This window comes from Miniopterus schreibersii (assembly GCF_964146895.1).
Source record: "Miniopterus schreibersii genome assembly, chromosome: 1".
Classification (NCBI taxonomy): Eukaryota; Metazoa; Chordata; class Mammalia; order Chiroptera; family Miniopteridae; genus Miniopterus; species Miniopterus schreibersii.
In genome coordinates, this window is record NC_138101.1 from 151,746,447 (window position 1) to 151,773,987 (window position 27,541).

Here is a 27,541-nt window from a genome sequence, read left to right on the forward strand (position 1 = left end):
GCTGAAAAAAGTCCAGAAGGATGCGAGGTAAGCAAGTTAAGAGAATGGGAGGCGCATTCCAACCACTTCTGGGTTCACAGGAAGTACGAAGTGAGTAAGCAGAAACCCTAAGGTAAAGAAAATACATACAGAATAGAAGAATATGCCATCTAATAATAAGAGGGAGGGAGTGGAGCGGCTGTGCAGAGATGCAGTATGGTGTGTGGTATGTGGTGTGCGGTGTGTGGTGTGTATATAGGACAGAGGGAGGGAGGGGGAACAGATGGATAGAAGCAGAAAGAGAAACAAGAGTCAGAAACACACATTCAGAGGCCTGAGGCCTTTGAGAGACAGACAGTCCCTAATGAGGCTGGCACTGGTTCCTTAGTACTTCCAGTCACCCTGTACCAGAATGTGCTGGGGAAGAGCAGAAGGCTGTGGCACTGATTAAAGTATTGAGGAATATTAAGAATCTATGAAAAACCTTGACAAAAGATAATGTTCAATTTGGTCTCTTATGGGTTTTTATTAATGTTCCTGATGCAGAGATGAAAAATACACCATCATGTTCTTATGAAAACAGTCAAAGCCTAAGGTTTCAAGATCACCTCTACCTCATTTCACTGTGCTAAGTAGCTTAATCTGCTAAATAAAGATGGTCCAGGTTTTTATCAAAGTATATGCAATATATTTTTTAAATCAAACAGTCTACAAGTTTTATGACAAAGCAACAATCCCTTGTCTCATCCCTCCTCACTCCCTGGTGGCAACCACTTTATAACTCCCTTAGCTATTATTTTAAAAATTGATTTGAGAGAGAGAAACATTGATTTATTGTTCCACTTATTTATGCATTCACTGGTTGATTCTTACATGTGCCCTGACAAGGGATCAAACCTGTAACCTTGGCATACCAGTTTGACACTCTAACCAACTGAGCTCCCCAGCTAGGGCATTACTCCCTTAGATATTTCTTCTGATATTTACCTTTAAAGAATATGCTTATCAGCTATTTTTAAATTTATTTATTTGAAACATTATCTATTGATTTCTTGATAAGATAGATGAGGCTAAATTCACATATATCACCTCTTAATTGCTTCTCCACATCCCTCCCAATATTACTATTTTAAAATCTTGTTTTTACTAATTTTGTAACTAAAATAATATCTTTAAACTTCTATTTTTTTCTTCATTGACTACAGACTATACCACTTGGCCTCTGTCTCTTTGTAAAAAGAAGATATTCATTAAGGGCTCTTTTCCTGTCCTTAAGCTCTCTTCTCTTCCATGTATCTTCCAGTTCCTGCGGGTGACTCATTTTTATACCCTCTTTCATCAATACTAATAAGTGGCACTAATCTTGCACTAAGAACTGCTCCTGGCATGTGGTGAGCACTTTACATATCCCAACTCATTTAGTCCATAGAACTATATGCAGTAGGTACTATTATTATGCCCATTATACAGATGAGGAGACTAAGGCCAGGAAAGTCAATTAACTTGCCCAAAGTCCCCTGGATCAAAGCAGAGTAGGACTGTAACCCAAGCAATTCACCTCAGGGGCTCTGTGCTCTTCACTATTACAAGGTGCTACCCCTCATTTTTAAGTGCCTTCAAATCCCTCAACATCATCATGATGATCTCAGGTATTTGATATTACTACCTCACAAGAGGCACTCTCAAAATATGGCCACTGCCATTGTCTCTATGAATGTCTCAAACTGTTGAAAAGAAAATATGAAAAAAATATGTAGAAAAGAGAGTATGTTCTGAACTTTTGTTCAGGCATCTTGCAAAGAGTTAAGATAGTCATAACTCCACATATAATTAGCCCCAGGAACAACAGACTGAAGGATATCCCTAAGCTCAAAACTTTCTGCTTCCCTCACTCAACTAATTTGTATAAAATATTCACTATTCTCCACAGCAATCCAAGGCTGACCTTGAAGCCTCTTTGACCATAAACATTTTTCTACTGTTGCATCATTTATTAATCATAAGTTCCTCAGCAGTTTAGCTGTTCTGAACACCAGGTAACAGTTCTAACTCATAACTTCGTTTCAGGAACCAGACTTTAAATGCAGAGTAGGAATTTGAGAAAATGATCTATAGCAGATTATAAAAAGAAAAATCTTACCAGATTGAACTGCTGCTGTAGTTTTTCATTTGCATAATTTATGCAAAACTGTTCAAAACTATTTATCTCAAATGTTTCAAATCTGTAAAACCAAAAATAATATGGGAAGAGAAAAGGGAACAAGTAGTTTGTAAAAAATATTCAAAATGTACATATTAGAAAGAAATAGGAAATTCCCCAACATTGTGAAACTTTCCTTCTACATCAGTGAAGATAAAGGTCTATGTCAGTAACATGGGATATACACCCAGCAGATAGGCATCAGTTGAGTGGCAGAGAGATTTTTTAAAAGACTCCAGTATGTAGATGTATTCAACAGGATGAGTTTTTGAGGGCTAACTCATCCCCGAGTGGCAACACTTGGTATTATGATAAAGCCATTGCTCTTGTCAATGTATAGACCCAGTGTCTACACACACATAGAAGGGAACTGGGAATAGAGATTGCATAGGTTCTTTGAAAAACTGAACCAGATAATGAAAAATTAGGCATCAAAAAGCACAACTGTACAGGAGGGAGTTAAACAGTTAAAGAAGGGTACCCAGAGAAGGAAAACTAGCAAATGAAATTAGATTTTTAGAAATTCTCTTCTAATTTTCCCTTCTTACCAGTAGGAGACAGAATCAAATGCCCATGTAGAGTTACTAGAAAATCTCTAGGAAGAAATGCTCTCTGGCAGGTCACTAAGCCAAATATACCTACCCATAAATGTCCAGCACTCCAATAAAAGAGTGCTGTTTGACTGCAGAATGGAGAGCCTGATTGACATGATCTACGATCCAGTTAAAAAGCTTCGCATAGATGTGCTTGGCTAAAGCATCGCGGGCATTCGTGGCCTGCAGCTTGGAGATGGGCTTGATGTACGTCTCCGTGGCAGTGGCCAGCTTCCGATGGCAGAGCCAGTGACACATCTCCTCATAGTCCACACCCATGAGGTCACAGAAGATGCTGAGAGGTTCATGCTTGGGCTGCCGAAAGAGAATGGGTTATTTCCTATGACAAGATCAATCAAATAAAAATTTACTACAAAATACTAACAAAGTGGTAACAAAACCCAGCAATTTCTTGGTTATAATAAACACCAAGATCACTAAAAGCTGATCAGTGATGACAATCAAGATCACCCATCAAACCAGCATCTAGGCAGCATTTGTAATCTCTTCTGGGGCTCATTTCAAAAATCACCTGTCTCTTCAGAATGTTTGTATCTCTTTTCAGACACATTCAGTCGGTCAGTCAGAAAATCAGTCAGCCTGCCAACAAATATTTACTGAGTGCCTATTATATGCCAGTAAACAAAAACAGATGTGGTTCCTGTCCTAAAACTTATAGTTTTAGGAGAAATGGATATTCATCAAATAATTGCTCCCTAAAATGTAATATCGCTACAAAGGAAAAGGGTACCACAGTAAGATTTCCATGTGAGAGGCATGTGCCCTTTTCAGGGAGGCAGGAGACAGCTGCCTTGAGATAGGAGTTCAGATTTGAAAGAGGAGAAGGTGTTAAGTCCATGAAAGGGGGGGGAAAGGGTCTTCCAAGCTGAGGGAACAGCTGATGTAAAAATCCTGCAGTGGGAAGGTGATGGTCACTATGAAGGAGGGAGGGAGGGAGGGAGAAGATGTATGTGATGAAGCCAGAGGCAGGCAGAGGCTATACCACGGCTAGTCTTTATCCTGAGAGCAAAGGAGGGCGACTAAAGGGTTTTAAAAAGATAACTTGATAGTTATTTGTGTGACTTCTTACATTAGAATCTCTCTAATCACTTACATGAGTAGACATTCAATAAATATCTGTTTAATTTAATCCACATTAGTGTATTATATTTTTCAAATCTTCATTCACATGTTTCAATGGAATCTGATAACATGCCTCGGGGGTAGGCAGGACAAATACTGTAATCTCTAATTAACAGATGAGGAAATGAGATCCAAAAAAATAGCTTGTCAAAAAGTCAGATGGCCATTTTATGTCAGAGTTGTTGTTAGAACCTGGGCTTCCTGACCCCTCATCCCCTGACCCTTCCCGCTGAAGCAGTCCCTTCCTTCTTTCATCTCCCTTCCTCCGAAGTAATCATTTCAGATACAAATCAGCACCATTACCAACAGCATGGTTCAACTCCCTTAAATAAGCAGTTTATTTTACTCATACATAGACAAATGATTTCATATCATTTTTTTTTATCCTCTCCCGAGGATATTTTTTCCATTGCTTTTCAGAGAGAGCAGAAGGGAGAGAGAGAGAGGGAAACACCAATGTGAAAGAGACACACTGGTTGCTTCCCGCACTCACCCTGAAACGGGGCCGGGCATAAAACCTGCAGCCCATGGACATGCCCTTGGCTGGAATCAAACCCAAGACCCTTCGATCTGCGGGCCGACGCTCTCACCGCTGAGCAAAACCCGCCAGGGCAGATTTGGTATCATTTAAAAGTGAATCGTAGCCCACCTGGGCGTGGCTCAGCGGTTGAGCATCGACCTAGGATCCAGGTGATCGGGGTTCGATTCCCAGTCGGGGCACATGCCCGGGTTGCGGGCTGCAGCTGATCAATGACTCTCTCATCAATGATGTTTCTATCTCTCTCTCCTTCTCCTTCCCTCTCTCTGAAATCAATAAAGATATGTTTAAAAAAAATAAGAAAATTTAAAAAAATAAAATGTTTAAAAAAAAAAAGAAAAGTGAATCGTACTCTCTAAACATTCTAGTTGAATGGTTTTATTGTATTGTTCTATTAGATCAGGGGTGGGGAAACTTTTTTCTGCCAAGGACCACTTGGATATTTATAACATCATTCATGGGCCATACAAAATTATCAACTTAAAAATTAGCTATTACAAAAGCTCCTAGGTTTACTGAATTTTGAGTCCTGCCTGCGGTTTCCTTGGCAGGGCCGGACCAAGAGCCGGACATTCCCCACCCCTGTATTAGATCAAGGATGTTAACTGTTTTGTTCAAATGTTCTAACTTTACTAATTTTTTAATTTCATCTACCAATAATCAAGAGAAGTCAATAATATACCATTATAATAGATGTGTTGGTTTCTTCCTGTGGTTTCGGTTGTTCTTTGCTTTATACGTTTGAAGGCCACATCATTACATACATGCCAAACCTAGAGCTACTGCACCTTCCAGGTGAATGAATCCTCTCACTACATATGGACTCTACTTATCTCTAGTACTGCTTTTGGCCTCAAAGTCTATTTTGTCCAGTATCAATATAACTCTGCCAGTTTTTTCCTAGCTATTATGGTGTGTCTTTTCTAAACCTTTTATTTTCAAACTTTCTGTATCGTGTTTTAGGAATCCTTCTTTTAAAAGTATATACCTGAATTCTTAAACCAGTCTGACAATTCATTTTAACTGAAACATTAGTCCATTTGTAATTATTTATTTCTATCCTGTTTTATGACTTTATTTGTCCCACTTTCTCTAAATACTTTCTCTCCCTTTCTTGATATATTTAAATTATGTTTTTTAGTCTATTTTTCCCTCTACTAGTTTGATAGGTTTACTTTCTGTTTCTACTTATATAAAAGAAGTGTTACGTTATATTAGTTAACTCAATCTAATTAACTTATACTAACTCTAGTACTTTAGTTCTATCTTTCTGGGAGAGAGGAGGGACTGGTGATTTACTTTATTTTTTAAACTTTTTATTTTGAACTGATTTTAGACTAATAGAAAATTGCAAGTACAGTACAAAGAATTCCCTTCATCCAGAGTCCCTAGAAACAGTATTAACATTTAACATTTGCTTATATCATTTTCTTTCTCTCTCACTCCTTCACACATATAATCACAAATTTTTTTTCACAACCTTTTGAGAATAAGCTGCAAACCTAACACCCTTTTAGTCCTAAATATTTCACTGTGCACGTCCTAAAAACCAAAAGCACTATCTTACATATCTATGGTATAATAAATAAAATCAGAAAATTGACAATGATACAAACTCATTATCTAATCTATAGATATAATTCAATTTTTGCTGATTGACCTAATAATGTCCACTGTGGAAAAACAAACACACAAAACATTTCTATGGTCCATGGTCCAATCTCGGTTCATTCAGTGAATTCAGTTATCATGTTTCATTAATCTTTTTTATTTTTAAAATTTTTTGTTGTTGATTGATTTTAGAGAGAGAGGAAGGGGGGAGAGAGGGAGAGAGGCAGAGAGAAAAACATCAATTTGTTGTTCTACTCATTTATGCATTCATTGGTTGTATGTTCCCTGACTAGGGATAAAACCCTCAACCTTGGCATATTCAGATGATGCTGCAACCAACTGAGCAACCTGGCCAGGGCTCATTAATCTCTTTTAATCTGAACACTTCTTCACTCTTTTTTTGTCTTTAGTGATCTTGACTCTTTTTTTTTAATTGTTGTTAATCCTCACTGGAGGATATTTTTCCATGAATTTTTAGAGAAAACGGAAGGGAAGGAGGGAGGGAGGTAAGGGGAGAGAGAGAGGGAGAGGGGGAGGGGGAGGGGGAGAGAAACCGCTTGGTTGCTTCCTGCATGCACCCTGACTCCTGCAACCCAGGCACATGCCCTTGATCGGAAATCAAACCCTCTGTGCACAGGCTGACACTGACCACTAAACCACACCAGCCAGGGGGATCTTAACATTTTTTAAAAAGTATATCCCTTGATTTGGGTCTGTATGATGTTGCCTCACGATTAGATCTGGGTCATGCATTTTTACCAGAAATACCAGATAAGTGATTGATGTTGCACTCTCCTCAGTGCTCCATATCAGAAGTTATGGGACCAGTAATGGTCCCATTACTGGTCATGTCCATTGTGGTCGCTTGGTTGAGGGAATGTCCACTAGATTTTTCCACTAGAAAGATAACTATTTTTCCCTTTGTAATGAGTAAGTATTTTGTGGAGAGTGCTATCTTGTGCAGCCCCATTCATTATTTTTTATTATTGTTGTTGTTTTAATGAATCAAATTTTATCTATATTTGCTTGTACTTTACTAGTTTATTGAATCATCATTTCTTCTCACATTTTAAATCTTCTATCTGGGATCACTTTCCTTTTACCTAAATGATGTCCTTTAATATTTTCTTTAGTGAGGGCCTATTGCCGACAAATTCTAACAAGTTTCTATTTGTCTAAAAACACTTCTATTTTTCCCTAATTCCAGAAAGATATTTTTATTGGATATACAATTCTAAGTGAATAGTAATTTACCCTGTAACAATAGACAGTAGTCCACTGTTTGCTGTCTCACGTTGTTACAAGTTGGAAAATGAGCTATCAGTTTAATTGCTATTTCTTCAAGACTAATATGTCTTATCTCCCTGCCTGTTTTAAGACTTTTCTCTCCTGCCTTTGGCATCATTATGGTTTGCTTAGAGGTGGATTTTCTTTTTATTTATTCTCACTGGGATTTTTTGGACTTTCCAAATCTGTTTAGTGACATTTGACAAATTCTGAAATTTGTTAGTAATTATCTCTTCAAATGTTTTATGTCTGCCTTATTCTCTTTTTTCTTTCTGTTAGGAATTCTCATTAGATTAAAATTCAAATTTATTACTCTACCCTTCATCTCTCTTAACTATTGTCTTCATTGTTCACCCCTTCTTCTCTGAGTCCAATCTTGAATTTTGGATAATTTCTTCCCATCTATCTTCTAGCTCATCAGCTCTCCACTTAGTTGTGTCAAATCTATTAATTTCTTTCTTAGTAGGTTGGACTCTGCTCTTCTGTTATTTTATCTAGCTCCTTCTATTTTGTTTCATCATGGTATTTATGATTTTCAACTATGAGTCAATATTTCCTATAATTTTTCTCAACTCTATTGAGGCCTCTATTGAAGGTGGACCCTCCAAAGTAAATTTGCATTTGCTTCTGTCAGGCATCTAGAGCACTGCCATTCCAGGACAAATTTAAGCTAAGTTTTCTGTATGTAGCTTTCTGGGATCATCCGGGAACTATGGAGTCAGGCTGGGAGTATGTAGATGGTCAGTTCATTGCTATAAATTTTTAGGGAACTATTTTTTCTCCCTCTACTTAGCACTAAGGCTTGAGCCTGATTAATTTTTCTTTGTACTCTTGAAGTGGGTGGTGGACAAGTTTATTATTAGCTCCCCGATTAAAGTCTGTTTTAGGCAGTGGTTCCCTTATTGGTTCCCCTGTTTATGTAAGTCCTAGACTATCTTTTCTCTTCTGCACCCCCCTTGGCTATGAAAACCAAAGCTCAAGGTCACTGGGTTCTGCAAATTCCCTCATGGTGAGTCCTAGCTTCAGGGTTCTGCTTTGTTCTCTGAGTTCCTATTTTTACCCAGTTTTTAGCCTCTGAGTGGTTCTTATATTTTTAGAGTATTTAAAATATAATTTATTCAGCATTAAGGTGAATCAGAGCACCTACTCCAAAACTGAGGTCAAAGAAGCAAAGCTACTTACCCAAAAACACAGAGTAAATAGTAGAGTTGGGCTTGAACCCAAACAGAGATACTGACACACATATTTCAAAACTAAAGTTGAACTTACCCAAACGTAAGTCACATAAGTTAATCTACATGTAAATTTGCTAATATCAACTCAGGTATCTGAAGAGTAAAACACAAATCTCAAGATTGTCTTCTACTTTAATCTTTGAAGAAGCAGGATGGAAAAACAATTAATTATATTAAAACTGCCTCTATTTTAATAAAGTTAAAATATACCTAATAAATATATGTGTGTGTGTGTTATCTTTGATGGTAGTGATTAGCAAACACTGCAAATCATAAATGTCCAATGAGGACAATTTGGACTGTCAGGTTTGTTAGTTTAAACAAATATTTCCAAAAAAAACAAACAAACCAATGTTTCCACACATGAAATGGGGCTTTAATTCTCAGTGTGCAGTTATCATTGTGTGTGGAAGAATATGTAAAGCACAGTGGAGATACCGTCTCACAGCCATTTAGTCCTTCCCAGGAGTAACCAATGCTAACAGTTTCTTCAATTGTTTTTGAACCATATGAAATTTCCACAGCTGGAGACAAAAATCAAAGTTTTAAATTTTTGGCACTCGTGCCAAATAAACCCTTCTCTCTAGACTCACCAATCCAACTTTCACATCTATTTCTCACCTCTGTTTATACAAATGAGACATGCATACAAGTTTGAGTCTCCTACTCTCTCTCACACACATAGACACACACGCACACACACACACACAATCACTGTGCACTATGGATTAGAATCCCTATGTCTTTATTTTCACTTCAAGATTTCACACCTGTAATTCTCTCTCTGATAATGTTAATAGATAGAATTCAAATATATTTCTTCCACACAAAAATCAACAAATCTAAATTACAAATCAACTGCCATCACACTAGGCTTGTTCTGAACTTACAGGTATTGTGCAGCTGTCTGAGTCTCGAGACGTAAATCCAACGTTACCTAAGTGAAGAATGCCAGCAAGTATTCGGAAAATTCCCATCTGATAAGATTCACTAATTCCTGAAACAACAGAGTAAATGAACAAGTGATTAATTTTAAAACAGGAACTAAACAATTATAGCAATTTTAAGCCTTTTAACTTTTCAATATTGCCAGATATTGTGCACATTATAATGTGTCATAGTTAATATTTCCATCATAGTTGCGAGCATGAGGTGTGTAGTGAGACAAACCTGGCTCAAGGCCTGGCTCTGCTCCCGACTTGCCATCTCATACAGGCAGGTAACCACCTTGCTAGGCTTCTGTATTCTGATTTGAGATATGGGAATAACTGTGACTCTCTCAAAGGGTGATTCTGAACATTAAATGAGAAAATGCACGTAGTATACTTAACATACCATATAACACGTGGTAAGTGCTAAATTATCATCATCATTGTCACACACTAGAGTTAAGTATTTTGTTAACATGATTACCTTTTCTATTTATATCTACTCCAAATGCAAACTGCAGCCCAATAAGGTTGTTTTAAGTCAGATTATTTAATAACTTCTTTTAACTACAGACCAAGTGTAAGTCAAAGAGACCCCAAGATTTAGAAGTGTTCAGGATGCTGTTGTACTCCACCCTGATGAGCGAGTGTCCGACTGCAGCATTAGAGCAGGATCTGAAGGATGAGGGGGGATAAAAAAGCTGAACAGCTCTAGGCTTTTTATGAGATCTGGCCTCATTTTTCAATAAGGCAAGAATTTCCAGAATGTTAGATATACGTATATGCAAGTAAATATAGTAAAATTATTTCCAAATATGTAATCATATCCAGGGGAACTGAGCACTGATCTTATAATGAATGTTTTTGCCATCTCCTGCGTTATGGCTTTTTCAAATTTCTAATTTTCTATTTAAAGCAGTGTTTTTCAAAATTTAATATGCAGATGAATCACCAACGGCTCTTATTCAAATGCAGATTCTGATTCAGGAGGTCTAAGGTAGGTCTGACATTCTGAATGTTTACAAGCTCTAGGGTCATCCTGGACCATACTCTGATTAGCAATGCTTTTAAGTTAAATTAATTCACTTCAGGGTATCCCTCAAATTACCAACATATGACTTTGAATTTATTCATATTCTGAGGTTCTTAAATAAATAATTTACCATTGAAGTCGTACATTACAGTTCTAAAGAATTATTTATTTATATGTAGACCCAATATTTTTTAAATATCAGAAACAAGACAGTGCATTTCAAAAACAGAATAAACTACAGGTAATACATTGTTTTGTTATCCAGCCAACTCAGCCACATAAAACAAAACAAAACAAAACAAAACAAAACAAAACAAAAACCTAGCCCAACTGGTGTGGCTCAGCTGGTTGCATCTGGTGCACCAAGATGTCACTGGTTCAATTCCCGGTCAGAGCACATGCCCAGCCTGGCCGGGCGTGGCTCAGCAGTTGAGTGTTGACCTAGGATCCAGGCGATCGGGGTTCAATTCCCGGTCAGGGCACATGCCCAGTTGTGGGCTTAATCAATGACTCTCTCATCACTGATGTTTCTGTCTCTCTCTCTCTTCTCCTTTCCTCTCTCTGAAATCAATAAAGATATATTTTAAAAAAAAAGAACACATGCCCAGGGTTGCGGGCTCAATCCCCAGTAGGGAGAATGCAGGAGGCAGCTGACTGATGTTTTTCATCAATGTTTCTCTCTCTCCCTCTCCCTCCCTTTCTCTATAAAATCAATTAAAACATATTTAAGAAGAAAAAAGAAAAAGAAAAAAAACAACCCTGCAAAATATGAGTTTGTATAGGAACCCATTTCATTTATCTCTAGGCTTTAGATTTTGCAAAAACTTAAGCAGAGTTAGTCCTACCTCCCTTGTCCCAAATGTGTTTTAAAATAGCTTTATTGAAGGATAATTTGCAAACCTTAAAATTCTCCGTTTTAAGTATGCAATTCAATGATTTTTAGTAAACTTACAAAGTTGTGCAACGTTCACCACAATCTAATTTTAGAACAGTTCCCATCACCCCCCCAAAAAAACCTTGTGCCCATTTGCTGTCCAACAATACACGAGTTAACATGAAGCTAAGCCAATGTTCCAAACAAATGTTGCATGAGTCAAAAAGCTATTGCTCATAAGAGCTCAAGAATAAAATCACATTACCTAGCAAAGTGCAGGCCTGCCTGGTATGTGCCATCTCCTTAGCATCATCGATTCCTTCAATCACAGGACTGCCACCTTGCTTCGTGTAATGAAAGTGATTTGCATTTCCTGCAAATAAGAAAGAAGATAAAAGATCTGCAGTCTATGAAAAAGACTTCTACCCTTTTGTCTATACTCTGAATTAGGAGCAATGATAGCACAGTTGAGTGTATAGAGTCAGGAGTTCCAATGCCTGTGCTTTCAGTTATATTTTGATACAAAACTAAAAATTAAATAATAAAGTAAAATGTTTATAATTTATCTTAATTGGTGAAATGAACAGTCCTTTCCTAAATCAGTTATATTCCAATCATCCATAAATATTTCAGTATGAGATAATCTCCTCCAGAACAAGTAAGCTTATCAACTCATAATTAACATAACAGAAAACAATACTAGTGCAATAAATCTAATGCCATATTCATACCTAATCGCAGCATCTTAAATTCAGGTAACTTTGCTGAGGCACAAAGTTGATAGAAGATATGGTAGTTTCTTTCCTCTTCTGCCTTTAAAATAAGAATTTTCAATGACAGCATTTTAATCTAAAACTCAGAAAATTCTATCTTAAGCTAAAATTTTAATATTTAATTACCTCAGTGCAATAAATTGTCCTTTCCCAAAATTTCCTAATATGTATTTATGATTACTAAATCTTATGATTTATTAGCCATGTGCAAATGGGTGAGTGTGCATCTGTTGGTCACATTCAACATAAAATATCTGATAGCAATGCTTTCTGAACTCGTGAACAGCTTGACATATGCCACTGACATACAAGATCATTGTCTTTAGGGGAAGCTAAAACCATTTTTTTGGAATACTTAATATTTTCTCACAGTGCCTCTTAGATTAATGGACTTCCTAACACCTTGAATGAATATCTTGTCTTTGCCATAATTTAGACTAGACTACTGTGGTTGTTTTACAAAATTCATAAATGCACTACATCTTCTGTATTTTGGCTTATATTTTTTAATATCAATAAAAATATTTTATAAAATAGAAAATAAATCATGTACAAGTCCAAAATAATTTCTTAGTATTTCTTGAATCTTTTTCTACATATATATCTTAAAAATACAGTTATAATAATACTGTAATAATATTCATGCAAAATTGAATCCTTGTACTCTATTATCATATCCTTGAATTCTGCAGCGTATTCAGCTGACTAAAGTAAACAGCAAGGCCAAGGTCAGGTTTGATGCCCAAAGGGGGCTGATGTCAAGTAAAGAAAACCTATTACAGGAACAGAAGACATGGAACAAATTAACAATATACCAAATGATTATAAACATGATTAGACAAAAGACTGAGTAATTTGGCTCACAGATAACTAGAAAAACTAACGAAATGCTTTGGTCCTTTGTATATGAAGGACAGTATCAATTATGCTCATCTGACTAAGTCTGACACACCAAATATCCTCAATATTATTTAGTCCTGGGGATTGGGGAACAACTAGAATAACTTCAACATCTCTAGATAAGACAGGATTAGGCCTTAACATTCTGTCTTAAGCCCTTACTAGCCTCTGGTAACCATGCCCACTTAACCTTTAATTGTTTACTTATCAATCAAATCTGTACTATTTAAACCCAATTTTCTCTTATATCTACATATTTCCCCCATTCTTTCTTTTGGCTTCTAAGTATTTTTTTAAAAATCCCTATACAAGTATATATGTTACATGTTAACATTGCTTTGTGTGTACCTACATATTAAAACAATGGAGAAGAGTGACTATTGCTTCATTATATAAATTGGGTATTATACTTTAGGTGGCCACAAATCAGGCACATCCCCAAAGTCAAAGCCAGGGTACAGCCAGGGTAGGTGCAGGCTGCCCAAACTCAGGACTCTTAGTATGTTCCAGGCACTTTCAAAGCCATAACAGACTTGTGCAATGGAAATTGTAGGTACTGCTACATGGCAGTGCCAGTGGCATCTGAACTTCAGTGCAGTGGGCTTCCAATTAGGGGCTACAGAAACCCTGATCTCACAGCCTGCAGTGGGGCAGCAGCAGCTCTCTAATAGGTGTTTTCCAATGATCAGAAGACATTTCCTAAGTATGCCTGTAAATATATCAATGTATGCCTACCCATGCTATAAACCTACACTATTTCCCACTTAGAGATAAAAAAGTACCGGAAGCAGAAATGTGAAGAATATCCTGCAAAGATATATAAACTTGAGTGTGTTCTTTGACAGTAGTTCACTAATAAGTTGTGAAGATTTTTTTAACCCTCATTATTCTATCTGAATAGTGTCATATTCTAAGAGAGGAGAAGAAAAAGGAAAGAGAACAGGGATAATTTATTTTTCTTAAACTGAGTTCAAACTGTAGCTCACTGAAGGCATAAACCAATGTCTTTCCTATCAATTGAGATATATGACAGACAAGACTAAACTAATAGCACCTCTTCTTAACTAAGTTTACCCTACAAGCATCTGCAGGAAAAAAAAAAAAAAAATTAAACCTACACTAGTGCCCAGACCCAAAGATTGTTAGTCTAATGGGTTTTTCCTGCCTCTGACAGGCATCATTTTACGTTTCAGTCCAAGTGTGGTTTGCACTAATGTCATAATACACTCAAGAGCATCTGAAAATATAATGCAAACCAGCAAGCATAAGCTCTGGAATAATCTGGCAACCTAACACAAGTATATATGTGTACATGCCCAGCTTACCTGGAACACCACTCGAGATTTCTCTAAAAGGTAAGTTCTCATATTGGCACCAATGATTCGATATCTCTTATCAAAACCAATCTCAATATATTTCCCAAAACGGCTGCTATTATCATTCCTGGTTGTCTTAGCATTTCCAATTGACTAAGAAGCAAGGGGGAAAAATAAGATTTTATTATTTTTAAAATAAATGTATTGGGGTGACACTGGTTAAAAGGGTTATATAGGTTTCAAGTGTGCATTTCTATGATACAAGATCCATTTATTGCACTGTGTGCCCATCACCCAAAGTTAAACCACCTTTTGGAAGTGCAATTCATAACATGGCATTTACAGAGTTGGTTCAGGGAAAGGACAGAACACAGCCCTTTAAAACTGATTCTTTTAAGACCAGAACCAATATCGCCTTTGCAGGCACAAGTGTATGTTTTATTCACTGCACAGCCACACAGGTACATACTGATAGTTTGCATCTGCCTTGTTATTCTCACACAAATTATTTTCATGAACAGTAAACCTGAACCTGCAGCTGGGAGGTCTTCATGCGCCACTGGTGGAATCTGAACATGTTCATTCATGCCAGCAAAGAAACAGAAGAGATGGCACTGGGAGCTTCCAAGGCACAGGCCCTCTTGGTTAAACATTAGGGTTTTGATTTCTTTAAAAACTTAGTCTGTTTTATGTAAATAAGCTGGATAGACCAAATTAGTATTCTTCTGAAAATGTTGTTCTATGTTCAGGATCTCTTTAGCCAAATGTTTCCATCAGCTTATCCTGTGACAACAAAAAAGTCCAGCTGGGCTGCTTACTTGTGGAGAATTAGTAATTACTCCCTCCATTCAAAACCATCTTCAGAAACCAGAGACAGTAAAATTTGGCTTTGGATTTTGGTAGGTATATCTAACTTGCAAAACATCTGCTACAGGATGCAGAGAATGTAACTTCCTTCTAAATTTTTAATATAATCTTAAAAATTAAAATGGCATAGGTTCTGTTTTCTGATTTAGGTAATATTTAGGTACCATTTTTCTTTCAAGGCCAAGCAAAAAACATGGTATAGTTAGAAAAGCAAGTGTTCATATAATGCATATATTACATGTTTAATATGATAATTTCATAAAATTAATATCTTTCACTTGTGCAAAGCCTATGACTATCAAGATTAGTATATTGAAACCACAGCAGTGAGAAAGGTCTGAATGCTCTGGAGTGTTAAAAAAAAAAGCAATGCAAATATAAGTGATAAAAACAGTAACACAGTCACAAAAGTCAACACATTAGAATCTCTACTCCATCAAAGAAAATGTATTTTCGCTCTCTGAAATGCAGGGCAGGTATTGCTCTATTTTGTTTTGGCAGGGAGAATACTGCTATATTTCAGATTAACATTTTCAATGGAGAGAATGATTCAATGCTACCTCCCCAGCAAAATAACCGGGGGATCTAATATAGCCTAACATAATTTAATAATAAAGGTATTTATTCAAATATTCCCCTTTTTTCTTTTTTTTAAATCCTCACTGGAGGATAGGCTTTTTTATTGATCAGAGAGAGAGAGAGAGAGAGAGAAACACCAATGTAAGAGAGAAACACTGATGAGTTGCCTCCCGTGCACACCCCAACCGGGAATCAAACCTACAACCTTTTGGTGGATGGCACGACGCTCCAACCAACTAAGCCACCCGGCCAGGGCTCCCCTTCTTATTACAAAAAGCACAGCAAAAAATCTTTGTATATTCCCACTATTTTTATTTTGTTTAGAAAAGAATGTTAATGATAAATGTGGAATTTTCTTTCAGCACCCTATATTCTGTCAAAGGGCAAATGAGGGGTTACATGCACCAGCACTGGCAGCAGCAGCAGTAATTACTTAGTGCTTACGCAGCACTGTCCTAAGTACTTTCCTGCCAGCATCTAAGCAAGTTGGGAAAGGTGAGCCACAGCTTCCCCTCTCGCCCTTACTTACGCCACCTTCCATATGGCATCTCTCTCCCCTCCCCTCAGAATGGAAGTTAGCATGGCCAACCTGCCCAAACAATACTACACTCAATGGGAAGAGACAGTGAGTAGGCAAGGGTTGAAACATACTCCTTTGTCTTTGAGTAAAAGGTATTTATACGTAGAGCAAAAAATGGGAGAAGAAGCCAATGAAACAGAAGTCTAAAGATCTGGGTATCACACCAGGCCCTACTACCAACTTGCCATCATTCAATCCTTTGAGGAGCTTCAGTATCCCCAAGAATAAAGTGACTAGGATATTGATGAGCTCTAGGGTCCTTTTAAAAAATAAAACATTATGATTCTAAGCTTTGAACCTGATATGGAAAGAAGGTTCTATAGCCCTGGTCGGTGTTCTCAGTGGTTAGTGTATCGGCTCGCACACCAAAGGGTCGAGGGTTCAATTCCTGGTCAAGAGTGTGCAGGAGGCAATTAATCGATGTCTCTCTCCCATCAATGTTTCTCTCCCTTTCTCTCCCCCCTCCTTCTTTCCCTCCCTCCCTTCCACTCTCTAAAAAATGGAAAAATATCCTTGAATGAGGGGGAAAAAAACAAAAAGAAAAAAGAAAGAAGGTTCTATATATAAACAATACCTTTGTCCATTCTCCCTGTCTCCTCTGCCTTATAAGTGCTGTATTCACAACAACCTCCCTTAATGCTATTTTCATTTCAATCAGCAAGAAATTGCTAAAGGAAAGGAGGAGATTTGTGGTCTTGATTTTACTGTTGATTTCAGTAAAATGTAGAGTAATTTATTCTTCTTTACTAAATGGAGATGAAGCTCTTCAACTACAGTTACTGAAGATGAAAAAGGACAATTAAGAAAGACCCAATGTGCTCCAAGAATCTTCCCTGTCCCCATCTTAGGACAAAAATTTCCAGGAGAGAGAAAATTTGATAAAATAGAGCAAAAAGATCACTTCTTTGTACATCATTTGTATTTTGCAAAAGGAGCCCATCCACGCTGAGCGTGAGGAGCTGGCTTTCTGAAGGATAATTCGCAAGTCCCATTAGCCACTGGGGTGTGATGTTAACCATGAAGAAAGCTCATTATCCAATGAGGAGTGTCAGCAGATCACTGGCGAACCGGACTCACCTTTCTCTATATCACAGGAAAGGGCTCTGATACAGAGACACTGTCTTGGAGCAGGTTTAAAGCTACAAATTTTCTGGGCCACATATTCAATATTGTACCTATGTGAGTGTTTTTCTTGTACTATAAACCCTTTGTCACCATTCTTCAGGCCATATTCCATTTTAATCTTTCAAATTGGGATGCCTTCACTGATAGTTGTTGAAAATTAGTTCTCTCTTTACCAAATTTTCTTTCTCCAAATTCTTAAAGAAAAACGAAACAACACTATATTTGGAAGTAGCTAAGCATAACTGATGGCTTTACCCTTTTTTGCTCATCCTAGCAAGCAGGGTAAATTCCTTATAAGAGCACATTAAAAAGTAGTCTCTGACCCGGCCAGGCGTGGCTCAGGGGTTGAGCATCGACCTAGGATCCAGGAGGTCATGGTTCAATTCCCAGTCAGGGCACATGCCTGGGTTGCGGGCTCGATCCCCAGTAGGGGGCGTGCAGGAGGCAGCCAATCAATGACTCTCTCATCATTGATGTTTCTATCTCTCCCTCTCCCTTCCTTTCTCTGAAATCAATAAAGATATATTATTTTTAAAAAAGTAGTCTCTGTGGCCATTCCAAATTTTTAATATTACTCCTACTAACACAACTAAAATCTGTGTTATAGAAAAACCAATGAAGCTATTTTTGGAAAGAGGTCATAAACTATTTCTTTCAACTTGACATATTCCAGCAGGTTCATTCCAGACTTACATTATTATACAGTCCACGCCTAGAAAAGACGGGATTCCTGGATGCCAGCACAGTGAAGACTAGCACATTCTAACATTAGGGTCTAAGAATGGGCTAAACTATTGTCAAATATCAAGAACTCATTGTCATGACAAAAACAGTCCCAAATAATGGTGGGAAGCAAAGCCCTGTTCTTTCCTGAGCCAAATCCCAAAACTGGCTCTAAAGGTCGAATTTCCCTGGTATTAATACTAGTGGCCTCCATTACTGTAGCTTAAATTCTTCAAAATCTTAATAGTTGCTTAAAATCTTTACTACTCTCTTTTGGCACAAACTTCTGTTTCCTCCTGTCCATGCTATTTCAGAAAACTTTTCCAGTTCTCTTTCCATAGTGCACCCAGCCCAGGAGGCCTCTTCACTTCCCCAAGAACAGAAGTCCTGCAGCTCTAGGAGGCAGCCTTATAGGCAAAGGGTCACAGCATCTGTTCTGAAGTGTCACACACAGCACTGCAAACCAGGCACAATTACCTCTGGGCTGATTATTGCAAAAACCACTTGTACCACGGGTGCACGAGGCCAGTTCTAAACTCCATCTGTGTTTGGGTGACAAATAAGCCTTGACAAAGGAAAAAACAGGAATAAAATATGCTGACTTCAACTTTTAATAAGGTTTGTTTCTGCAAACTAATTTCTCTCCATTTAATAAGACTTCTTTTTCTCCATTTAATGGGACTACTTACAAAAATGTAACTTTCCTAGAATCATATTAGACAAATAATTCTCTAGTTATCAATCCTAAAATACTCACACTCTCACACAAATAGGTCCATTTTCTTTGGCATAAGCATTTCTACTTAATATACATATTCCACTTTTAAAAGGAAAGCCTTTCATAGTTCTTCCTTTCTCAAGAATTTATAGTTATTGAATTTCTTTTTTTAACCTAAAATTGTGTGATATGCTTGACAGAAACAAGAAGGGAAGTGTTTACAAGATCATGATTTAAGTTTATAGTTCAAATCTGGGGAAAAATTAAAATTATATGGCTAAACAGGTTGGACTAAGTACAGAAAATGAAATGTGGGTAAAGGAATAATGAAACTCATTCATGCTTGAACACAGTGAATCCTATGTTCTGGAAGGAACTTAAATAAGATCCCAGGATTGAGGGGAAATTAGTAACTTATAGTCTAGAACAAGGAACAACAGATTTTAGCCAATTAAGTAGGAGAAAGAAACTTCAGGAAATGAAGTACCATTCCCAGGTATTTAGAGGCAATAATTTAATGCTAGGCTAAAAATGCAGGATTATTAAATAAAGTAGATGCCTCTACAGCTGAACTTTACTCAAAATATCTACCTTCCTGAATATTTACTGCTCCAAGATCTCTTACTAACATGTGAAGAAGTATTTTCCTACATTTAGTGGCTGGGAGATCCCAGACTTTCTCATATGTGCTGTATCAAGCAGGGTTTTTTTACATGTTTCTTAACAAGAGAATATAGTAAGAAGGCAAGGCTGCTGCTGCTATCTTACCTCCATGATGGGGTTGGAGGCCAAGACCTTTTCCTCAACATTGGCTTCACTGGCAGAACCACTTACAGTTGCAAAGTAGCGCATGGCATACTTAGCTGAGACTGTTTTTCCTGCCCCAGACTCTCCACTTACAATGATGGACTGATTTCGTTCATCTCTGTAAAACAAAGAAGAGTAACTGACAATGCTACCCACTCTGAATGTAATTAACATTATTTCCTCTGTGTTCCCATCAATGAGCCATGGTGAACTTCCACAGTTCATACATGCAACTACGTGGGAAAGAACTTAAGAATGATATTCCCTAATAAAAATAACTTATAAATTAACAATGAACAGAAAAGGAGAAAAGATATCAAGGATTAAATCAGAAAGCATCACATCTAAGGGTAAATCTGTAATCTCTGAATTTTTTGTATATACATATCTCAAACATATCTATTTCTAGAAAATTATTTTGGTATCTTACAGGACTGTCGTCGGCCACCTCAGAAGAGAAAGGAGCCACAGCAAAGGAATTTAGAAAAAAATCCTATTTAATTAAAATTACAAACTATTTACTAGCTAATGGTTCATGAAGTAGTATCTTCCGCAAGCTCCAGCTTCTACTAAAATATCCTCACTACCAGAGAAGAAATGCTTCATTCATTGGCTGTCTGTTCATGTATGTCAGAATTCAAAGACTATCATTATTATTTCTTTACTTCATTCACACAATGACTCAAAAACTCTACATAGATGAACTTTTTCATAAGACTATCATTTCTTTGAGGATAAGGACCTATGTCATCTTTAATATCCAGCACCTAGTCCAGAGCCTGACATGTTACAAATGCTCAATAAATTTGTATTGATTATTAGTAAGTAACTTGAACTTCAATGAACAAACAAGCCTAGGAATCAGTCTCTCTACTTTGTCTATGACTTGTACTAGGACAGAAGCAGGAAACTCCCACGTTCTGAGACAAAACCAGCAGTCAGCTTTAATTCATCAAAATAACTGAGCAAGTACATAAAGGTGGTATCAATTGTGCTCTTAATTTACAAAGAGACAAGAAGACTTCAAAGGTTTTTAGTGGAACTATCCTACAAGGCCACAAGATGGGGGAGGTTATTATACTACAGAAGATTATCTTTTTACCTTTAAAGAGATTTACTTATCCAATAAATATTTATCAAACACCTACTACTTGACAAACACTGTGCTAAATACTAGAGATAAAAGTTACATAAACCATGATCTGCATCCTCAAGTGGTCAATGGTCTAATAGGAAAGACAGACAACTATTTCAAGATTATAATATATGTGCTCAAGATGGAGCACAGAGAGAAAGAGGAGGTGATCACGGAAGACTCCCTGGAAATGATACCTGAGCAAGGTCTAGAAATGAGGAGAAGAAAGCAAGTAAGGAATGAGAAAGTTAGGGAGGGAACATTACAGGGAAAGGAGATATCATAAATGAAAGCTCAAATGCATGAGAAGTTAGGAAAAGGTGGATAAGTGACTTTGGCTGGCACATGGATTAATTACAGATAAGGCTGCAGAAGTTAGCAAGAACTGAATCATAAAGGCTTTACATGAGATGTTAAGGAATTTGAAGTTTACCTAAAGATTATGGAGTGCCACTGGAAGGTTTTAAACAGAAAATAACACAACCCATTTAGTAAAATCACTCCGGCAGCAACGTGGGATATGGTGGCAAAGGGTCCAGATGAAAAATTAGGGAAGTCTGAACAAAGGTTGTGGTAGTCATTATTGAGAAAGGCAAATGGTTTAAGAGATACAAAATGTACCTGATAATAAATTTCCAAAGTAGAAATTTAGAACTTTCCTAAGGAAAGGGTTCTTTTTCTTTTGAGAAAATGAGGGTTACTGTCTAATTTCACAGACTGTGAAAAGTACAGTGCAGGCCCGATTAAGCACATTCACATGACACTACCAGGGCCATGTAGCAGCTGTTCCTGAGTCTGACTTCCATATTGTGGGGACAATCAGGAGGACCTTGGTAACACATTAAGGGACGTTCAATTCTTATAGAACAAGCTTGCACGTAATCCTGTGTTTGTGAAGCTTCCTTGTACGTCATACTCATCATCTCATTTCCTTTTTACTTGAATTTCTAGACTGTACTGGATACTCCCATTGCCTCTGTTCATTCATGGCTGATTTCAAGAAGAATCACTCTAGTAAAATAGTTCTTCTTGTGGTGCCAATGTCCTTTCTTTTCATCAGTTACAATGTCCTCAGAATTTATCTTTTTCAATACATTAATCAAGAAACAGTATTAGCAGTCCTCATATTACCTTGTACAATATGGTTAGAAAAATTACCTCTTTCTACTTCTTGCATGATCAGTTCTGTCACTACACCCTGTGTGATAGCTAAACTTGACAAAATTCTCCCAGCACTTCTAATAGCAAACAAGCTAAGAAAGCTGCCACTAGTCTCATGAAAAATATTAAAGGCAGTAAGATCAAGAACTATTCAAACAAATCAGAGATTTGTATAAACACTCATGTACATTCTGATGTCAAGCACATGCCAGACACATTTTCTTTTCCACAGTTTAGGATCCTGTACTCATATAACCAACAGTTTTTTAATGTTTTTAAGGGACTTAATTTTTTTTTTTTTTTTAGATAAAAGATAATATCGTTATTACTCAAAGAGCTCATGCAGATTTTGAAGAACATTAAGACCTCATCAAAGGCATAGAGAAACAGTAACTCATAAAGGAAGAATTCGAAAGATGCAAATGACACAACCCCAGCACCAGTTAAAAAATGAATGCTACAGTTTTTTAATGTTTTTAAGGGACTTTATTATTTCTTACTTTATTATGCCTGACTTTTTGGCAGACAGAATTCTTTTTTCCCCAGGCCTAGTAGAGCATTCCAATATATAAATAAGTATCAATCTTGCATTATATAAACTTCTCTGAGTCCATATTCCAGTCCTAGCTTTGTCATTTACCAGCTTCATGGCTTTGAGCAATTATATGACCTCTCTGGGTCACAGTTTTCTCACCTTTAAGGTTAAATGGCATCTTAAGGACCCCTCAACAGCTAAAATACTATGATCTAAAAGTCAAACTAATTTTGCAGTTGATTTTTTTTTAATCCTCACCTGAGGATATTTTTTCCACTGCTTTTCAGAGAGTGGAAGGGAGGAGAGCAAGAGAGAGCAAGAGAGTGATACAGTGAGAGAAACATCGATGTGAGAGAAACACATGGACTGGTTGCCTCCCGCATACACCCTGCCCTGACCAGGGCTGGGGATCGAGCCACTTTGCAGTTGATTTTTTAGATGTTGGATTGGCCATACCCTGCAATGTAAGCAAGGGTAAACTCTTGCAACTGGAACAGGACAGGCTTACTGATACTCAGATAGTCTTGAATGGCAATATGTAAGATAGGCAACATTTCTTCTCTGGGGAACCCCTGAATTAGAAATGGCCAAAATCAATAAAGGACTACAAAGAGGAAAATGTAAAATAATCCACTGACTTGCTTTTAAATTAAGAACAGGAATAAAAAATCTTTATAAAGTACAATAAGGTCTTTAAAATGTTTTTCAATTCCACGTGGCCATAGGAAGAAATGCCAAAAATACAGGACAAGAGTAGAGACAGACAGAAGTGAGAAGCCAAGTAGAGACACAGAAGGGAGAAGGGTAGAACATCATAGAGACACACAAAGGGAAAAAAACAAAAGGAATATGACAAAGATGGGGAGAAACAGACAAAATCAGGAATAAAAATTTTATGGTTTCATTTAAGCTGTGGCCTTTACATTTGTTTTCTTTTTTAATTTATCTTTATTGTTTAAAGGTATTACAGATGTTCCCTTTTTTCCAACACTTGACCCCCTCCACCCAACACCACACCCCCCCAAGGCCTTCACCACACTGTTGTCTGTGTCCATGGGTTATGCATAGGTGCATATAAATTCTTAAGTTAATCTCTCCCCACCCACCCACCCATCCCCGCCTTCCTTCTAAGATTCATCAGGCTGTTCCATGCTTCTATGTCTCTGGATCTATTTAGTTGTGTGGCCTTTAGATTGTTATATTCATGTAAATAATTTATAATTCTTTGAAACTTTGATTAGCTGACCAGTTGCTATTTATAATACTTTGGGTGCTCTTGTCCTTATAAGAACCTTTTTTTCTACTTTTAGGATGTAGATGTTACATTAAGGGCCTGATAAAAACCAAGTTAAGGAACAAAGATCCGATACTCCTCATCAAGGACAGATCAATCTGGAGCACCCTAGGGATGCATAAACCAAAGATTTAAGACTTCGGGCTTGGCTAGTCCCCTCAAGGGCCTCTACACTGATTCTACGGAGCCTGAGTACTGGGTGCCTTGGAGTAGAGCTGAGCTCTTTTGACCTGTTTCAGTCAATGGTGGCTCAGAGGCTCTTATGTGAACTAAAAGCCCCCACCTAAAAATACGGCTTTGTTCTTTCATTCATCAACACGTAATGAGTAGCCACAATGTGCCAGGCACTTTATGAAGATAAAAGACTTCAGAGTCGTAGCTTATTGAGGGAGAGTGAAAAGTACAGTTAAAACACAGTGGAGAAATTGCTAGAAAAGAGGTCTATCCAGGATACTATGAAAGCATGGAGGAAGGGCATAGAATTTCTGGGATAAGAAGGGATGTCAGGAAACATTTTCTAGAGGAGGTCATGCCTGAATTGACTCTTACATAGTTATTAGGAGAATGTGAGAAAAAAGAACTGAGAATTAAACTATGTGGAGGCACTTGAAACCCCAGGAAAAAATTATTTATCGACATAATATCCAATATGGGTTGATGAGAGATGTTTTATATTTAGTCTATTTTCCTTCAATGGTCCTCAGTACCTGTATCTGTTTAGTATCAATATCTATATCTATTTAGTCTTTCTAGCTTTTCCTTATATTATGTTTATTAAGTTTTCATTTTGTATCAGGTGTATTATTTTACAGATTTTTCCTTTTAAACTTTACCCTGGTTTATCATTGAATACTATTCATATCTTCCAATACCATCAACTTGTCCTCTGCAAACGTAATGAGCATACTTTCAATTCATATCCAGGTCATCAATGAGGAAACTAAATAACATAACCTCAGACCTGATTCCTGCAGAACACGATTTAATATATCCTCCCATGGTAATACTTACTCTTTTGCCTACTGGGTGTTGCCACCTACCTGAGAAAGTATACAAGCACCTGGGTCTAATTTTTGGCTTATAAGTGAACATGTTCCGTGAAACAAATCCTAGAGTTTTACTTTTTTGCAGGCAATCAATCTAATGACTTCTCCCTTTATTTGGTCCCTTGTTTAAAAAAAGAAAACATGTAATATAAATAATATAATGCTTTCTTCCAAAGCTGTTTTTTACTGTGGTGATTTAAAGGTGTGGCTTCACTTGATCCCTAATCCCTACCTCCCTTATGAGAGAGATGCTGAGTTTTCCTACATTATTATCAGTTGTCAAAATCAAGCCACTCTGATGTCTATGATTACTGCTTTTGATCAATCCCAAGAAGAAAAGATTTAAACTTTAAAAGATTTATACTAGACAATGATTTTACAATGACAATATTAAGTATTATTTTTGAAGTATAAATATTTACTACAAAAGAGTGTGATGGCACTGGTGAATGCTGTGCTTTAGAGGCAGAGAGACTATTCAGAAAGTGAAAATAAGTGTTCCCTAGAGATACATGCTGAGGTCATTTAGTTCCTGGTCAGAAGCCTGTCACATGGCTACCAAGTCCTCTCATATAATCTGACCTTTTTATTCCATCAGTAGAGAGCTACTGCGATTAATATAAAGATGCCATAACAGAAATAGCTAATTATATTTGTTTATAACTTTTACAGACTCTTATACTTAATTTTATTCCTACTGCAACCCTATGGGGTAGACCGTACTCAGCAAGTCCCAAATTCATATAATAAAGAATTCTGAAGAGGAATCATTTACCGGGAGCTGAGATGGTCTAAAAGTAAAATTTGAGTGGAATCATGAAGAATAAATAGAAATCAGGCAGGTAAAGGAGCATGAAAAAGGATTCTCTAGGCTGAATAAAAAGTGCAGAAATAGAAGTATACAATGTTAATTTGAAGGAATAGATGTGTCAGAGTAGAACCACCAAGCTGAAAGTAAGAAAATTAAATGCCAAAGAAGAAAGGCTTCAGAACCTCAGAGCTGGATTCAAATCTCAGTTCTCAGATACTATTTATTAATATGATAGCCTGTACAAGTTACTTTCCTTATCTCTCTGCTCCCCAGGATGTCATGAAGATTAGAGGTAACATGTTGACACCATGCTTGGCACATAGTAGGCATCTAAATATGGTAACTATTAATTAATGTAAGTTAATCCACCTTTACATGCATACATAAAACTCTCCTTATCAGGTAGCATGCATTACTTCCAGACTATTTGCATAAGTAGGATACTTGGTACCACATGGCAGCTGAGTCATAGGGGTTCAGGAATATACAATTTTCCAACCTTTTTATAAGTCTGAAAATTTTTTTTAAGTTTAGAAAAAAGATAAGGCAGTTTTACAATGAGGCTCTCCCTGAAATCCATTACACATAACCCTCTGGCCCACCCAGCACTCCCTACCTCCTTTGCTTTTATTTTTCACACTACCACTTATTAATATATGTGACAACCTGTGCATCTTATTTATTTTTTCAATCCAGGGATCGAACCTGCAACCTGTGTATATGCCCTGATGGGGAATCGAACCTATGACCCTTTGGTGCATGGGACGACGCTCCAACCAACCGAGCCACAGTGGCCAGGGCAGCATCTTATTTATTTTTATTGTTTATCATACCTCACTTCATGAGGGTAGTAATTTTTCTCTATTTTGTCTAATTTGTTCACTGCTCTGTCTCCCATACCCCAAACAGTGCTTGGATGGTGCTCAATAAAGGTATACTGAACAAGCAATGAATTGCACCTTCCCTGAAGATGCAAGGGGCCTCTAGGAGCAATGGTAACGCAAAACACCATAATTCACATCTAGTAAAGATGGCACGTCTTCATTTGGTAAAAAAAAAAACACAAGTGATGCTGCAACATCAACATTCTTGACTATAAGTCTAAGCAGACATGGTCTATTTAGCTCTTGTGGTACATTTTATGAATACAGATTTATTCATATAAAATGTAAACTTAACATCAGAACTGACTGAAGTATACTGTAAAACTGTGTAAAGAATAAAACTGAGCAAAGAGAAAACCAACAAACAAACTCACAGTTAATAAATCCCACTGAGTGGCTGAGCCACAGGAGAATAATGAGGGGGCGAACGTTAGAAAACCAAAGTAAATCTAGGGGAAAAAGCAAGAAATATTCATATAAATCTAATGCTATTTGTGAATTACTGTAGCAAAGATGCTAAGAGCCATGACAATATTAAGAAGAGCTTTCATATGTAAGAAGAACATTTTCTATGAGCAGTACATAATTTTTCAGAGATTAGTTTTAGGCTCTAGCACTCTATGCAATCCCCTCTCTGCCTAGTAGTCCTCAGGTTGTACTTGTATGGTGCTAACTGTACTGCGATGCTCTGATCACTATATAAATCAAACACTGTTGGGCTTTTCTAACTTTAATGGGAAAAGTTATACTCATAGATGGAATTTTCTCAATTTTAAGCTTAAAGTTTCTTAAACTTTTGACATTCATTACGACTTTATAGCAGAATCTGGAATATGGCATGTTCTGTAGTATAAAACTATGTTTA

The 27,541-nt window shown here is 37.1% G+C and overlaps 1 protein-coding gene across 3 annotated transcripts in view; it reads right to left on the reverse strand.

The window, feature by feature from the left end:
- Positions 1-27,541, reverse strand: part of MYO5A (myosin VA) — a 168,396-nt gene that overhangs the window by 73,714 nt on the left and 67,141 nt on the right. For all 3 annotated transcript variants that reach the window (XM_081151001.1, XM_081151003.1, XM_081151002.1), the window contains exons 5-11: positions 19,772-19,928; positions 14,421-14,564; positions 12,154-12,235; positions 11,688-11,795; positions 9,477-9,583; positions 2,822-3,087; positions 2,120-2,201 (exon numbers count right to left, since the gene is read on the reverse strand). In XM_081151001.1, the coding sequence (XP_081007127.1) occupies positions 2,120-2,201; positions 2,822-3,087; positions 9,477-9,583; positions 11,688-11,795; positions 12,154-12,235; positions 14,421-14,564; positions 19,772-19,928 (946 nt within the window). The remainder of the gene's footprint in view (positions 1-2,119; positions 2,202-2,821; positions 3,088-9,476; positions 9,584-11,687; positions 11,796-12,153; positions 12,236-14,420; positions 14,565-19,771; positions 19,929-27,541) is intronic.